At 49.9% G+C, this 15,553-nt stretch overlaps 9 protein-coding genes across 9 annotated transcripts; 3 read left to right on the top strand and 6 right to left on the bottom strand.

The window, feature by feature from the left end:
- Window positions 1-32: 32 nt before the first annotated feature.
- DL89DRAFT_307103 (uncharacterized protein) lies at window positions 33-1,797 on the bottom strand. The gene has a single exon (XM_040890912.1). The coding sequence runs from the start codon at window positions 1,667-1,669 to the stop codon at window positions 470-472; it is 1,200 nt and encodes a 399-aa protein (XP_040740140.1). The 5' UTR covers window positions 1,670-1,797; the 3' UTR covers window positions 33-469.
- Window positions 1,798-2,452: 655 nt separating this feature from the next.
- Window positions 2,453-3,798, bottom strand: DL89DRAFT_270308 (DUF1977-domain-containing protein). The gene has a single exon (XM_040888654.1). The coding sequence runs from the start codon at window positions 3,733-3,735 to the stop codon at window positions 2,512-2,514; it is 1,224 nt and encodes a 407-aa protein (XP_040740139.1). The 5' UTR covers window positions 3,736-3,798; the 3' UTR covers window positions 2,453-2,511.
- A 250-nt stretch (window positions 3,799-4,048) lies between these two features.
- Window positions 4,049-5,706, bottom strand: DL89DRAFT_286467 (general substrate transporter; the record flags this gene model as incomplete). Its single annotated transcript, XM_040889868.1, has 2 exons — window positions 5,159-5,706; window positions 4,049-5,035 (listed from the first exon to the last, which is right to left on the bottom strand). Exons 1-2 carry the CDS (start codon window positions 5,582-5,584, stop codon window positions 4,049-4,051), a joined length of 1,413 nt encoding a protein of 470 aa, XP_040740138.1. The 5' UTR covers window positions 5,585-5,706.
- A 676-nt stretch (window positions 5,707-6,382) lies between these two features.
- On the top strand, window positions 6,383-6,927 carry DL89DRAFT_270305 (uncharacterized protein). Its single transcript, XM_040888653.1, has one exon. The coding sequence runs from the start codon at window positions 6,478-6,480 to the stop codon at window positions 6,649-6,651; it is 174 nt and encodes a 57-aa protein (XP_040740137.1). The 5' UTR covers window positions 6,383-6,477; the 3' UTR covers window positions 6,652-6,927.
- Window positions 6,928-8,114: 1,187 nt separating this feature from the next.
- On the bottom strand, window positions 8,115-8,908 carry DL89DRAFT_270304 (Tautomerase/MIF). The gene has a single exon (XM_040888652.1). It carries the CDS (start codon window positions 8,692-8,694, stop codon window positions 8,311-8,313), a length of 384 nt encoding a protein of 127 aa, XP_040740136.1. The 5' UTR covers window positions 8,695-8,908; the 3' UTR covers window positions 8,115-8,310.
- A 964-nt stretch (window positions 8,909-9,872) lies between these two features.
- Window positions 9,873-11,622, bottom strand: DL89DRAFT_71939 (uncharacterized protein). The gene is made up of 2 exons (XM_040892007.1): window positions 11,532-11,622; window positions 9,873-11,294 (listed from the first exon to the last, which is right to left on the bottom strand). The coding sequence occupies exon 2, from the start codon at window positions 11,282-11,284 to the stop codon at window positions 9,902-9,904; it is 1,383 nt and encodes a 460-aa protein (XP_040740135.1). The 5' UTR covers window positions 11,285-11,294; window positions 11,532-11,622; the 3' UTR covers window positions 9,873-9,901.
- Window positions 11,623-12,311: 689 nt separating this feature from the next.
- On the top strand, window positions 12,312-13,859 carry DL89DRAFT_275934 (cytochrome P450; the record flags this gene model as incomplete). The annotated part of the gene is given in 3 exon segments (XM_040889369.1): window positions 12,312-12,596; window positions 12,719-13,060; window positions 13,080-13,859. 3 exon segments carry the CDS (start codon window positions 12,312-12,314, stop codon window positions 13,857-13,859), a joined length of 1,407 nt encoding a protein of 468 aa, XP_040740134.1.
- A 297-nt stretch (window positions 13,860-14,156) lies between these two features.
- Window positions 14,157-14,988, bottom strand: DL89DRAFT_71914 (uncharacterized protein). The gene has a single exon (XM_040892006.1). The coding sequence runs from the start codon at window positions 14,920-14,922 to the stop codon at window positions 14,455-14,457; it is 468 nt and encodes a 155-aa protein (XP_040740133.1). The 5' UTR covers window positions 14,923-14,988; the 3' UTR covers window positions 14,157-14,454.
- Window position 14,989: 1 nt separating this feature from the next.
- On the top strand, window positions 14,990-15,553 carry DL89DRAFT_71906 (uncharacterized protein). Its single transcript, XM_040892005.1, has one exon. It carries the CDS (start codon window positions 15,192-15,194, stop codon window positions 15,477-15,479), a length of 288 nt encoding a protein of 95 aa, XP_040740132.1. The 5' UTR covers window positions 14,990-15,191; the 3' UTR covers window positions 15,480-15,553.

Here is a 15,553-nt window from a genome sequence, read left to right as displayed (position 1 = left end):
TCGAGTATGGCGACGACTCCTCGGATCCGCTGGCGATGTTGTCGAGCGCCGAGCCGCGCCGGCTGCTGGAGCGTGTGTTCTTGGAGCGGAAAAATGGTACCTTCATCAGCTATTAACAGGTGTGTATGACGTTAGAGATACGGGGAAAGAGAGAGAAAAAGAGAGAAAGGTGCGTTCTTGAAAAATAGAGTGAGCGTGCAAAAAGGTGTCAGCGAAGCAGGAAAGAAGGGAATAAAAATGCTAGTCTGGTGGAAAAAGAGAGTAGAGCCTGCTCTGCTGGTGCTGGTGCTGACCCTCCCCCATTCATGCGAGGGGCAAGGCAGGCTGATAGAACCGGCGGCCCCCCAATTTTAGCTGTCTATTTTTACCTGCACTGGGCCGGCTCCGTAAATTGGCACCCTAAAAAAAGCAGATTTGCTGAAAGCGATGTTGGAGCCGACCACTAACCGCTGCGTGGCGTGGTCAATCTTCACCGCCCACTGTCAAACATGCGGGCCAGCTCCAGGACCGACGCCTTGCCCCTTCCAGAGGGCGACGCCTGGGTGGTCGGTTTGTTCTGGCCAGGGACGGCTGCTGCATGGCTGCTCGGAATATGGTGGTGCTGCTTGCACGAGCACGCACAGGCTGGGCATACTGGTGGCGTAGTGGGTGCCCTGGGGGCAGTAGTTGGCTGGGCTAGGACTGCTGGGGCTGTCAGGACCGCTGAAGGCGGAGGAGGGGGAGGAGGGGGCGGCGGCGGCGGCGGTGGTGGTGGTGGTGGTGGTGGCGGCGGGGGAGGGGCAGGGGCAGGGGCAGGCAGAGACGCAGTTACATTTGAAGGCGATGTCGTCACTGGGGGTGGTGGAGGGGCTGCTGGTGGTTGTGCAGCCAGTGGTGGTGCTGGTGCTGCAGTCACCGATGAGCATGACATGGGAGGCGGTGGAGGCGGTGGTGCTGGGGGTGGTGGTGCTACTGCTTGCTGGACCGGGCCATGTATACCGGGGCTTACTGTATGCCGGGCCAGACCACTCCGAGCATCCCCAACTGGAGCCTCGAGAATGGAGTCAATATCCTTGAGCATCTCGTTGGCCATCTCTCCGGTCTTCCTGGACCGCTCCATTTCCTCAGTCAGCGAATCTCGTGTCCTCAAACACTGGCTCCACATATCCATCAATGGCGACGACTGGCTGGCGACAGACAGCGTCTCGGTCGACGCAGGGCTCTGGGCAGCAGATCTAGCCTGAATAAGCAGGCCCTTGATTTTCAATGGCTGCCGCTTCTTTGCAGCTGCACCCGGTGACTGGATGCTTGCCTGCGCTGTCTCCACCGCAGCAGCCTCTGCTTGCCTGCGGGTCATGCGCAAAGCAATTGTGCTGTCTGAACTGTGCTGGAGGGGCCAGTGCTCCTTTGGAGGCTCTACACGCGGGTTGAATCGCAGCGGCACGTTGACAGGTGCTGCTTCGCGCTGCAGCTGACCCATGTCTTGGACCATCTGCATCAGCTGCCGCAGCATCATCCATTGCTCGTCGAGTCGCCGGCATACGTGGTCGCGAAACGCTGTGACCTCGGCACCGTCGATTTCGCTGCTCGACTCGGTCCAGCAGGGCGATGGCCCAAACCACGCACCGCCTCCCTGCTGCGTCTCTTCGCTCGGCAGCCGCCTTTTGCTCACGGATTTTCTTCGGTACATTATTCAACGACAGGCGAAATATTGGGACTGCTAATATACGGATATGCTGGACGAAAGGAATGAGAAACAAGCGCAAGCCTGCAGACCACCGGTCCCTTGCAATTCCTCCATGCGTTTATTAACAGCGCCACCCGTGGGCCTGGACCAGGCCCACTTTATCACGATACGTTGGCAACGCCCAAACAAACAACTACCTCGCTTGTCTCCAGCCCAGCCCCTTGTAGTGCTGCCAGAGTTGTTGGAGCGAACTGCGACAGATGCGCCACGGCCCGATCTCCCGAAATGAGCTTGGTTGTCACCAGCTTGAATTCCGATGCGACCTTGGCGTCTTGAAACCGCATATCGACCGACAGGGCTGCTGTAGCAGGCGGGTCAAGCTCCAATGCCAGCGCATCTCCCGCACCGCCGTTGCGCTCAACATTATACGCACAGTACCTTACTTTCACACAATCTGCTGCGTACTGCGAGACGTAAACGTCGTAGTAGGCCGGCGTTGTCGTGCCAGAGACCATGCAGCCGTGGATATGTGGGGGCCGGTGGGCTGGCACTGCCAGTATCGAGTAGTGCTCCGTCTCGCTGCCCGCAGGGACAAACATGTGTCCCTGCATCCACTCCCTCGGCTGCAGCTCCTTGTCGTTCCCTCCTGCTTGCTGCAGCAAATCAACCCCCGCTACTTCTTTTGGCGGCGAGATTGCGTCGATTGGACACAGCCATATCTGCGTGATTCCAGAGACCATCGTATGCGAAACATAGAGCCAAGAACACAAGCTGCGCGCCACCACCAACTTTGCAAACCTGTATATCAAAATTAAAATGTGCTATTAAAATGGGCCCGAAACTATCTAAACCGCTTCAAGCTCGTCGCACGCCGGCAGCTTCATTGCCTCCGCCTCACGCAGCTTGTCCTTGTCGCCGCCAACACCAAACCACCCTTGCGCCATGTGGATCTTGTTTCGCTTGGCCTCCATCTGCTGCCGGCACTTGCGCTGCAGACGCGAAATGTACTGTGACTCGACATCCAGCTCAAACTGCCACAGCTTTGACGACTTCTTTGCCACAATCGATTGCGAGAACTCGGAGCTATCAACCCAGTACTGGACATTCCGGTGCTGCGTGACGCGCACCTGCGAGTGCTGGCTGGTTGGCTGGAACGCGTATGCCGGCGGCGCCTCCTCGCCAAAAAGCATCGAGATGATGGTCGACGCAAAGTACGTGAAGACTAGCAGCAGCAATGGTAGGAACTGAAGCCATGTCGCTCTTGCACCGTCATCCTCGTTGGCGCGCTGTTGCCTGAACCGCTGCTGGTTCATGTTGATCGGGAACCCACGCCGCTGCTGGAACCGCACGCCGGGTCCAAACTGCACTCCATATTGGCCAAAGTCGCCACCAAAGAACATGTTGAATAGATCCTCTGGAGAGATCTCCTGCTCGAACCCACCAGCCATTGGCCGCCCGCCCGCACGGTGGAACATGTTGCTGCCACCAGCCGACGCCGAGGGTGTGCCGCGCGACTCGACGCCATAGCGGTCATAGTACGCCCGCTTGTCTGCATCGCTCAGCACTGTAAACGCCTGCGCAACCAGCTTGAATGCCTCGTCAGCTCCGGGTGCTGTGTTCTTGTCTGGATGAAACACGAGCGCTGATTTCCGGTACGCCTTTTTGATTTCGACCTCTGTCGCTGTCTTTTGCACTCCCAGAACGGCATAGTAGTCGCTCTTTGCCGCCATTACACGCCGCACTGCCGACAACTGCTCTGGGGTGTGTCTGGGCTTTTCGCTCTCGGCTGGTGCTGCCTGCTTTGGCGCGCGCCGTTGTCTGAGCTCGGGACCAGCCTCCTTCTTTTCGCCACCTGCAGCTTTTGTCGCTTCAGCTGCAGATGCTGTCTCCTGGTCTTGACTTGGCGCTGACGAGCGCTCGAACTCTGCAATTTTTGCCTCCGCCGATGGAGTCGGGTACAGTGAATTGGACTTGCGCGCAAGCCTCAGCGCTCCTTCCTTATCGCCGCTCTCCCATTTCCGCTGAGCAATTGCCAGCGCCCGCGCAGCCTCATCTACGTTTGCCTCCATTATCGAATAAAATGATGAATAAACTAAATGTTTGTTACAGATGTTGGGAAGGCAGGAAAAATCGAGGCCTCAAGAGAGCAGCACTGAACATCCAACAGCATGAGGATATGTGGCCAATCGCAGCAGCCAAGCACATTGCTTAATTATCGCTAATGATGATCAAGACATTAGCCCATTTTGAAACCGCAGCAACACCAACTGCAAAATGAACCATGCACCATCGCACATTGACCCTTCTCGTATGTAGTCCATTCTATTAACTGTATTTTGAGTGAGGACTATTGGCACCGAAATGATTATTGACTGGGCCTGATCAGGCCTCAACACCAGCAGCGACATGAGATTCCCCTGTGTCGGCAGCCTCGGCACGAGCCATCTCATCTTTCTCGCTCGCAGCGCTAACCTGCCACTTTTTGCCAACGACAATGTGGATACCAACCGAGTGAACACGGACCGTGTCCTCAATACGGCGATCCTTGGTCTCGGGGATAAACAGGAAGACAAAGCAGACAGCAGCAATGTTCCACGCCATGAAGAAGAAGAAGGTCCAGCTGTCCCAAGCAGCCTGCATGGGCGGGAAAATGACGCCGATGACGAAGGTGAACAGGTAGCCGATACCGGTACCAATAGCAGACATGGCGGTCATCGCATATCCAGGAGTCATTTCTGAGGCTGCAGCCCATGGGATGGTTCCGACACCGAGGTTGAAGAAGGCGTTGAACAGGAACACCATGGTCACCACCAGTCCGGTAATGTCCCTGACTGAGCCAGCGACCATGATAGCGGAAAAGATGCCCATTGTGCCATGGGAGAACATGAGCAGGGTGCGGCGGCCAAAGTAGGCGCCAAGGATCATTCCGAAGAAAGTGAAAATTAGAGCGCACACCGAGATGATGAACGACAGAATCTGGGCCAGAGTGGGGATGTTGGCAGGGTTATCATGCGTCGACTTGTTGATTATCTGCGTCGAGTAGAAAATGACAGCATTGATACCGCACAGCTGTTGGAAGAACATGAGCGCCGACACACAGAGCAGTTGGTGGCGGAGGTTGTCGGGGGTCTGGCCGCGCAGGACCTGCATGACGTTGACATCGGCGGTGCGCTCACGGTTCGCCTTGTCAGTCTGGATGATGTCGTTCATCTCTCCTTCGATGTCAGCACCAGCACGGAACTTTTGCAGTGCCTCGCGTGCCTCGTCGATGCGGCCGTTCTTGACCAGCCACTTGGGCGACTCGGGAGCGAACGGGAACAGCGCAAAGTTGATCAGGCCAAAGACACTAGTGATGGCGAACAAGATGCGCTAGCGAGGGGGAGAAGCGAGGCCCAGGGCACATGCGTTGTCAATCATGATACCAAAGTTACAAGCAAATTGCAGGGCACCGCTCAGAATGTTACGGCTACGTGGTGTAGCCATGTCCGAGACGTATGTCGCCATGGCGTTGTTGGCGGCACCAGCAGCAATACCGACGACAAGACGGCCGATGATGAACTGGGGGATCTTGGTGGTCAGCGACAGCAACAGGGCACCAACAACGTTGAGCAGAGCGAACCAGCACAGGACAAACTTGTATCCCTTGCGGTTAATAATAGGGTTGGAGACGACAGCACCGATGATGGCACCAATGGCAAAGCAACCAACAACCAGACCCCAAACAGTTCCGGACTTGACATAGATGCAAGACGGGAAGCGGCCGTAGTACTTGCGGCCAGTAACACAGTTTTGCAAGACGTCGCCGGGAATGTTCACGGAACCGATGTTCCAACCAAAGTTGAAACTACCGATGGCGGCCAGGATGGTACAGAAGACCTGGTACTTTGTAGCTCCAAGCGTGTGTGAGTCAACTGGCATGGCCAATAGAAAGGAAAACTAATAAAATAGCAGCTCTAGATGTATGAGGTGTCTGAAATACAAATATAGGTACTGCTAGATAGCGAAGGCGTGTCAATACTATGAAGATGGATTAAAAGATAATGCCTGTTTGGTTAGGTGTTGAGATTCCTGGCCATAGCGGTTACCATAAAACTGCCTTTTATACAATCTCAGCCGGACAGGCCAACACTGACAGCACAAATAGGGGCGTGCTCTTGGCAAGGGCCGTTAATTCTGGCTAGCCTGCTCATTCTGGGTTGCTCGTGAGATCTGTGCTGAGGGATACTAATCCGGCCAACACCGCACTTTGTGGGGTGTACTACGAGGTATACCGCTGGCCTTTGAAACGCACACGAAGTATTTGTACGCCAGTAGCGCAAGTACAAGAAAAGGGGCCGAATATTCACCTTGTCCGCCCATGCACACTTTTCTCTGCGCCGACTACCTGCTGAGTAATGCCTCCAGCGGACAGGTGCAGTGGCTACATACCTTTGCGGCTGCTGCTTAGTGCACGCTCTAGCCAGCTGTTCCTGGTGGCATGATTGCCTTTACAGGTGTTTCTGTCTGCAGTGCCTGCCTAACAAGAGGCTCCGCCTGCTCATTTCCGCCTGCTCATTTCCGCAAGGCCCATGCTTAGGAGAACAAGTGGCCGCAGTGCCCACATGACACGAATATATACAGCTGGCGTTTCTAGCTATTGCGCTACAGCTTGCAGTACAGCCCCCGTCAAGTCGTCAATTATTGGTGTTCTATAATGGCTAGGCATCTTCTGTTCTCCTAGGATGCCAGTTAATAGCTTTCAGAAATATCCAGGTGGTTGCCTTTTAGTCGGAGGTAGCAATCCTATCTGCACGCATCGCCTGTGTTGTGCTATGGCGAATGAGCTGGAATGTCAGGTCTGCGGAGCTTCTTGCTCCCTTCAGACTGGTAGCTACTCGCTACACTATCTAAAATTAGACCACAAACAGCAACCCCTGCGATCAGAAGAGTGGCAGACGGAAAACATCGGTACAGGTGTCAATGGATCCAATGCGGAAAATGGCTAATTTCTCCTAATGGACCGCATGGATGTCCGGTCGCAGCCTAGTTTAGTACGGGGCATGTCCGCCATCATCGCACATCGTACTACCCGATCAATTGCCCGTGTTCAGTATAGCCAATAGCTGTCATGCCTGGACTTCAGGAACTAGAAAAGTTGCCGCATGGTATTTGTGTTTACTTGGGTTAAGCGTTAGATCTATTTCCCTAGTGGTAACACAAATATTGAAATAGAGCACAGGGCAAGAGCTGTGCTTTTCAACATAGAAGCCGGCTTTTGCATGCTCACATTGTGTTAGTTGTATAGGAAAATGGTACATGTGTTGAGTTTATCATATAGCCATAACTGTAGGAGGATGCTGTTGCACGACAAAACATGGTGCATGCTTACATGACTAGCACGAGGAGTACTTGAGGTGGGGATATCCTCTTCAATAGATAAATTCAACTATGGCAGAATGGCTAGAGTATGCGGAGTGAATGCGCTGTTCTTGTCTATCCACCTTTTTGGCCAAGGTGTTCTGTGCTCCGTTACTTTTATTCCGCTTGGACATTCCAAAAATACCACACCTCCCAGTTCGTGGTAGAATTACGCGAGTTCCGGCGAAGCTACTATAGCTGCACACCATTCCTAACTATCAAGCTTTCAAGAGGATAGATATTTTTCGCATATATCAACGAATTCTTACTGGCACTCTTAGCTTGCAGGCATCACTTTCTAGGTATATAGATATTATATTGGTGTGGCTATATCCGCTGCACTCACGATAGCCTCACGTCTGGGGTGGCGCATTTTTATCGGTCACATAACCAGGAACTTTTCGGCATGAGGTTACCTTGGCTAATAATCCACCTTGTTTCGCTTGTGATGCAACGGCCACAGAACCAGGCTGCTCCAGCGCAGTTCTGACCGGGCATCATTATATATAGATTTCTTCCGCCACACAGTCAGGAGTACTTTTAATTCTATGAAAACACCTGCAATATCTATCATGTCCCTGCGAAGTACATGAACAAATTGCTGTCTTGTAAGGCAGAATTCAAAAAAAAAAAAAGGCATGGAGTGGAGCCAACATATCCGACACGGTTCCCTACGGAGGTAGTTCAAGAGCATTTTCCATCAGCCACTAATACACTATACAAGGAAGCACTTTCTGTGGCTGCTGATTCGCACTACACCATACGCCACGCTACACACATAATTGATTCTGTAGTACCTCGTGTGTAATATGCTCTGAGAACAGCCTCCTGCAGCTGTCCAAATATGTCTACCTTCCAAAGTATCTTTTCACAACACATTGTGGAAAGAATAAAAATGCGCAATATTAACAAGGACAAGTCTTAGGCTGGAGGGGTCATTATCGCCCAACAGGTTTTAGACATGGGTTGCGGTGATATCTCGGTTGGAGAACTGTAATAAGTGTGAGGTGTAGTGCATGTTTAGAATCTCAGTTGCCTACCGCAGTAAGAGGTTAACATATTCGCAGAATTTATTGCAAACATATTCTGTGATAAGAAAGGATGTAAGATGAAGATTTCTATGACGCTGGCGTAAATAGGCAGTCAGCGCCGATTAACGAGGGTTGCCACTATGAAGTCGAACAAAATGAGGCCATACGTGGGCAGCCTTCTATCCTACAGCATCTACCAATTTCCATACTCTGTACCTAGAGTGGGAAATAGAGACCGTAGTTTCTAGGAAAGGAGAGAGCAAGTGTCTCGCCGTCCCAACCGAACGCTTCAGGGTCTACCTGTACTAGGTTCATAAAAACGCGTTTGGAATTGACACCCAGCTCGCTGCATATGAACTCGGTGAACTTTCCAACAATCGTGCTCTGTTCTGGAGATTTACTTGTACGACAGTAGACGAAATTGACAAAGGTTGTAGGCTCATGAGTTCCACCAAAACACATGCTAGGATTTCTGCTGATAGTGGTGAGACCCATATCGATAGGAATATCTAGCATTTGCGCGATGTAGGTCGATGCCTTGACCGAGAGCGACTTGGCATCAACTTCCTGTGAATTGGTAATGATATCAACAACTGGCATGGTAAATGGGTATAAAATAGGAAAGCGGTAAACGAAGCTGGCTTGGCGACGGGAGTTGCCGTGGAGTTTATATCCAGAAAGCGTGCCGTCTGTACAGCATCAACTATGCATGGCGTTGACACCAACAATATATAGTGGTGGGAATGGCCCATGGCAGTGGGAACTGTGAAACTCGCATTGCTGCTTGAGGTTGTGTACAAGTATCCTGTATATTATTTGTAATTGTTAAAGTGCAGAGTATTTCCTTTTAACGATATAGTGTGTTGTGGCGCATCCTGCTGGAAGCAGGTGGAAAATAATTAAATCGCTGGAGTGATCTGAAAATCAAGATAGGGATTCTGGTAGCATGGCTCAGTGGCCAGTTAGCGCTCTGCCAGGGGACCAGCCATGGAATGGGGATCACTCGGCTCAAGCCAACTGATTCAGCTTGTGGTAATTGCGAAGACAAAAGGAGAGAGAAAAGATGTGGGTCAAATGGTAAATGTGAATGCAGCGTACAGTGGAAGAAACGCCAGAGGTATTTGATACTCAGTTAATGTACCTGCTATTAAATTGAGTCGGAAACTCAAAAAGCTCAGTAGTTGTCAGTCCTTAAAAGGAGCGGATGATGATGATGCTGGCACTTAAGTTCTACCTCTTCCTACTCTTGAGTGCTACAGCATCTGCTCCATTGTGATTTTCATTTTACCAGCGTCTAAGTTAAGTCACCACTTTCTTTACACTGGACTGCAAGTAATATTGTAGAACATATAATAATATGAATTAGGCCACTATCAATGGGATCTGGATAGGATCCACTTAACATCTTGATTACTAATATTAAGTAGACTACTACAATAATATCGTGCATTGATGTCAAGGTGCCAGTCATGATCGCCTTAGAAGAGCCACAGCACCTGCTACTCAGCACGTATCCTCATCCAAAGTATGCTGTATTTTGTGAACTCATTCGTTACAGATTTAAAATTCACCAGTACAATCAGAGCCTGTCGGGATACTTGTACATGTAGCATGAAATAGAACTAGTGACTGTCAACAAATTACCAGGACTTGCAGTCACACTGGCGTGTGCTAGGATATATAGTGCAGCCACTATACCCTTGTCTAAGCATTATGGCATGGATCTAGGAATCAGAATCAGCTGTGCAATAGGGTCACCCTCTTCATGTGGCTAACCGTTTGAAACCAGTAAATGTACGTATATATATTAGTAAACCAACTCAGAGATGTCACTCCAAAACTCGTTCTTCAAGACGCTGTCCATTACTGAAGGCGCATCACAGAAACTGACAAGAATGTCCTTACTTGGGGGTGGCGACGGAAGAATCACAAATAAACCCATGGCGAGCTCAGGATGTGTCGTTGAAAAAGCTTGAACGCCATGGCCAAAGTCTGCAGCGTACATCTTAGTAGATGCTATATTAGAAGTTCTTGTCAAAAGCTTGTGATTCATGGCAACGGCAAAGAAATCAGCGGCATGCTTCTCATCCGAATCAAAAGCATCAACAGTTTGTCCGATGCGCGGTAGGGTAAGTGCTGATATGAGCGACCGAATCTGACTAGCGACCACAGATATAGTCTTGGGGGTAATTGGCTGATATGCCTGGTGCATCGGGGTGAGAACAACTTCGCCGTATACCGGGTTGCCCATGTAATTCAGCTCTGCCATTCCAAGATGGCGACGATAGTCAGCGATGACTACAGTACAATGTTCGCCTGCAGCTCCATTCATCCAATCCATTAGGCTTTCCAACCATCCCTGCTGCTTCCTTGTCACAACCTGTTCGTGGACTCTGTGCAAGACTGCCGAAATGATATCGTTAGTGGACAAGCGGGTCCCATGTGGCAGGTGCTCGAGCACTTGGTTGCGAAGCCTGTCAATCTTGGCACGCGAAATCCGGAATAAATGCCCACGCGGTGAAGCAGAGTTGATCAAATAGCTCATCAGCTTTCTGCGCTTGTCAAGTGAGAGCCACATGATGAAATCCGCCACATAGGACTTTGAGGAAAGCACCTTCTGGGACGCTTCACTGAGAGATGCGCGCTCGCTCGGCAGGTGCCTCTTGATGATATCGGCACCAAAGCAGAAGGTTGCCTCTGCCACAGGTACGCCAGTTACTAGTGCACGCGTCTCATCCGCCCAACGGTTGAAGTAATTTAGAACGCTGGTACCATCTGCGACTCCATGGTTGAAATTGACCGATATAGCCACACCGCTATTGTCCTTCAGTCGCACAACGTGAACGTGCAACAGCTTGACCATCCCGGTAGCCCTGTCAATGCAGGGAACGGGCCCAACAGGAACCAAATCATCAGGCCAGGTTGTGCGGTTGAATCCGGAAGACTGGATCTTGCTGAAACGTACCAAAGACTGCGATTCACGATAATAAGGCATGTTCAGATTGCCCTTGTCGACGATGACCTCCATTCCTCCATCTCGAGTTGGTTTAATATCACCAGCGAACCAGGGGCAGAGGGCAAGAGTCCGATAGAAGCCTTCCTCAAGCTGGCGACCTGGCATGAAATCCTCAGCACCAGCAGAATTGGCATAGAAGAATAGGAACCGTGCGGTTACATACGAGTTGATCATGTCATATCGTCTACAGATATAAGTTTGTGATTCGATGCTGTTTATAAAGTGGTCCATAGCAAAGTGAGTAGGCAATGAAAACTGTTAAGAAAGTGAAAAGACTTCTACTGGAGTCATAATTCCAGCACTTATACGAGAAACATAAAATATTGTGTGTGGACAAGTGTACTGGTGAGAATCAACCATGTGGTATTGTCATGTTCATAACAAGTGGCCAATATATTAACTGAAATAGTGTATTGTTTACCTCGGTCACTATGCCTTCAGCAACCCGTTTGCGTTGGGGTTTTTTTACAAGTCGAAGGATATAGAGACGTCTCCTTTGTCATGACTCTGTTCCGCCCTTCATCGAAGCTACATGCCTACCCTGTTCACCAATAGGCAATCAGCACCTACAGCAGGAATTGGCAGTAGCTCGCAGGATACGTCTTCGGTGTTTATAGTTCATAGCTGTCTGTCTTCTATGGCCAAGTGTGATCGGGTTCCAAAAGGCCCCTATCCTAAGCCTGTCGCAGCCTGAGCACTATAGAAGGTACACAAACATGCCACTCCCTTTGACAATAGGTTCCTACTTTTAAACACAATTCCTATTCCTGGGAAACAGACTTCCTGACCCACGGTCAACAATGATCCCTGTGTTGCGCCCATGGCCAGTTGAGCACCAACAGCCATATAGATGTCGAGTCTTGTCTGCTTGAAGGGTCGAGCACAAGATATGAGGCGGTTCTTATCAGAAAAAAAATCAAGTAGCGACATAGAAGAGAGCGGTCAGCCGACAGAAACCAACAGAAGCCCATAGAAGAATATCCATCAACTATCGCATGCCACCCAACACCGAGACATTGCCGTTATGATTTATGACTGACGCTACTATTCAAGGACCTATTTAACCCACCTTTCTATTTTTCATTTTTCTATCTCTCTCTCCGTACTCTAAGGTTCAAATAAGGCAAATATCCCAATCTATATCATTTTCTTTCCTTCATATACAACGATGGCTGCGCTTTCCATCATTATTTTTCATTGGATGGGTATCTTCCTAGACCATCTCAGCAGCATTGGTCTCGTCAAGCTTCTATTTTCTATTGCAGCTGCTCTACTAAGCTACAAAATCATCTATGCGCTGTATTTTTCGCCCCTCCGCCATATTCCTGGCCCTTTCCTTGCACGCATTACAAGCAAGCGCAACCAGATATTGAGCATGATTAGCAAGGTCGGCATTTCCGCGCAGCACGAATACGAAACATACGGCGACCTCTACGTGCTGGAACCCAATGCTGTGGCGATCTCGAACCCATCGGATGTTCGCACTGTCTTTTGGCTCGCATGCTTTCCGCAAAGCCAGCTTTTATAAAGCAGTGGACATCTTTGGAATTCCCAACACTGTCAGTGCCACAGACCCGGCCTTTGTCGGCTTGAGAAAACGCCAGCTAGGACCGTATTTCAATCCCTGTGTACCTAGGTAGGATGGAACCTGCAATCTTGAAACACGGGTACCTTGCGCTAAAGAATGTGTGGGAGGAGCGGATTGGCCACAGTCTCAACGGGAAGATTAGCATCAATTACATGAAAGATTTCGCCTTGGCGACCTTCGATACTATTGGCGCACTAGCTCTTGGCCAAGAATTCAACTGTCTCAAGCAAAACGACGACGATGTGACAAAATGGGCCACCGCTACCACCATCTGGCATGTTTCTCGTGCAGCTGTCCCGCTCACAAAGTATTTCCCGTTCTCACTACTTCTCGGACCCCTAGAGGCGAAGTTCAAACGTCCTGTCCGAATTTTGCGACAAGGCAATTGCCAACCGCAAGGAACTGCTTCGCACCGGTGCAGATAAGCCAGTGGACCTTCTTCAGGCCTTTATTGATGCTGAGGATCCTGAATCGAAGATTAGCATGGACGACCTCCAAGTCAAGGCTGAGTCCACCGTTGCTATAGCTGCTGGCAGCGATACCTCGTCAGTCTCACTCACATGGGCTGTATTCCTCCTGATGGCCCACCCCAAGATCTATGCTAGGGCAAGAAACCAGGTCCGCAGCAACTTTCCAGTTGACCATGTCATCACCTATGCTGAGGCCAGAAGCAAGCTGCCGTTCGTCGAAGCGTGCCTATACGAGTCCCTGCGTCTCTGCCCTATAAATGCTAGCTACTTCCCCCGTGTTTCGCCTCCCAGCGGTATCACTCTCCAAGGCCATTTCATTCCTCCAGGTATGGAGATACATGTGAACTTCCCTGGCGTCAACCACCATGCTGACACATGGGCCAACCCGCTAAAGTACGACCCGACCCGACTCCTCAACAACGACGAAGCATACCGCAGCCTGTTCACCTTTGCCCCTGGTGTCCACATATGTCCCGGACGGCATTTGGCCAAGATCGAGATGTTGACCATACTGTCAAATATGCTGAAAGATTTCGATATGGCATTGCCTGAGGACTACACTCATCTCGGGCCAAATGTCCTGGATGCAAATGGTTTTCCAAAGATGATGGAGTCTGCACACATTCTAATTCCCGAGCCTGTGAACCCAAAGCGCGACTGTCGTGTGATTCTTACCAAACGCTCAGAATAGCATCACACTAGAATATTTTAGTCTTTAATATACCATATAAGCACATTACAAGGCGAAAGGCTCTATTGTTGACGAGCACTTCACCCTTGCTAAGCTTCAAGGAATCGCCATTGGTGTTTTGGTCTAACCCTGTGGTAGGTTTGTCAGCGTTCTAACCCACGCCTGACGATATTATTTTATCAGAATATTAGATTACTTCTCCTCACCCATTTCTTATTCTTTCCTTTAATTCTCAAATCGGTCCTGTCAACGGTCTGGTCTCTCTTATTCCTTTTTTTTTTTACAAACTTCCTATTAATCTCTTTAAGGCTGCCTTAGTCTATCTCTTTTCCAATGTATTCTCTTTTACTTGGGTGCTACAGCCCGACCCAACTCAATAGCTCGTAATCTCAAACATATCCTGTGTTGGATGGTCACGAGTTTCAACAAGTGGTTTGGGCTGAGTCAGCCAAAGAAAAGGAAACCTATGAATAAAAAGAGAAAATAGCTGTACGCGAAAAATAGAAAGTGGAGAAGAGTGAGACCCCAAAGGAGGATCGGAGCCGTAGTTGTGATAGCACATGGATCTGATGAGGAAGGGAAATATTGTAGAAACCTAGTGAATCACAAATTCTGACATTACTGTATTCAATTTGGAGTTCTCAGCCCACACGATATTCATCAGGCGGCAAAGGTTGTGATTAACCAGCACAATCTTTACACAGCCGAGACTCGCAAGCCTGTCCCCAATGGTGTACTGGATCCGCGGCTGGGTGTGTCGAACAAGAATTTCATTTGCGAGATGTATGGACAAAACATGTCGGGCTGTGTCGGCCATTGGGGATTCATCGCTCTGTGCATGTCCATGTTCCGCTTTGGCTACTTCAAGATGATGCAGACGATTCTGCAGGATATTTGCAAGACGTGCGCACGCGTGATGCTTAAGGAGTCGGATCGGCGCATGTTCTCGCGCAGGCTGAGGGCCTCTGGAATCGATGTACTGCAAATACACCTGATCGTAAAGGCAGTCAATGACCGTTGCAAGAAGGTCACATTGCCCACACTGTCTGGCAACCAATGGCATGGTGAAGAAAAGTGGTCCCCTGAGGATTGTGCATGACAAGTGTTTGAGGTTACGAGCTATTGAGTTTGGTCGGGCTGTAGCACCTACGCAAAAGAGAATACATTGGAAAATAGACAGACCAAGGCAGTCTTGAAGAGATAAATGAGTAGTAAAAAAAAGGAATAACAGAGACCAGACTGGTAACTAGACGGATTCGAGAATAAAAGGAAAGAATAAATGGATGAGGAGAAGTAATCTAATTTTCTGATAACAAGAACTGCCAGAAGCGCATGGCTAACAAGCAGGAGGACTACAGAAAGACACTCGCAAATGCGGTAGAAGCCGATCCGCAATTGAAGCCGTTTGTATCAGAATTAGATTTTCCTCATTTTATTGTTCTATTTTCTCTTTATATATTGCTACCCAGTCCAATACTGGACCGGATCATTCTTGTCTTTCTTCTACATTTTTCTACTTGCTTAGTGCCTTCCTGCACTCTCTTACACTTTCTCAATACATGTGTCTTCGGGTGTTTCAGCCCGCTCTACAATATACTTGTATCGCTTGTAACCTTCTGACAGTTTGTGGAGAAGGTGCAGACTGAGGAGATGACCCCACTGCGCATGTACCAGTTGTTCAAGAACATTTCGGA

The sequence above is a fragment of the Linderina pennispora genome (assembly GCF_002104995.1).
Source record: "Linderina pennispora strain ATCC 12442 chromosome Unknown DL89scaffold_17, whole genome shotgun sequence".
NCBI lineage: Eukaryota > Fungi > Kickxellomycota > Kickxellomycetes > Kickxellales > Kickxellaceae > Linderina > Linderina pennispora.
The sequence above is the reverse complement of the archived record's forward strand: the minus strand, read 5'-3'. Positions and strand labels throughout refer to the sequence as shown.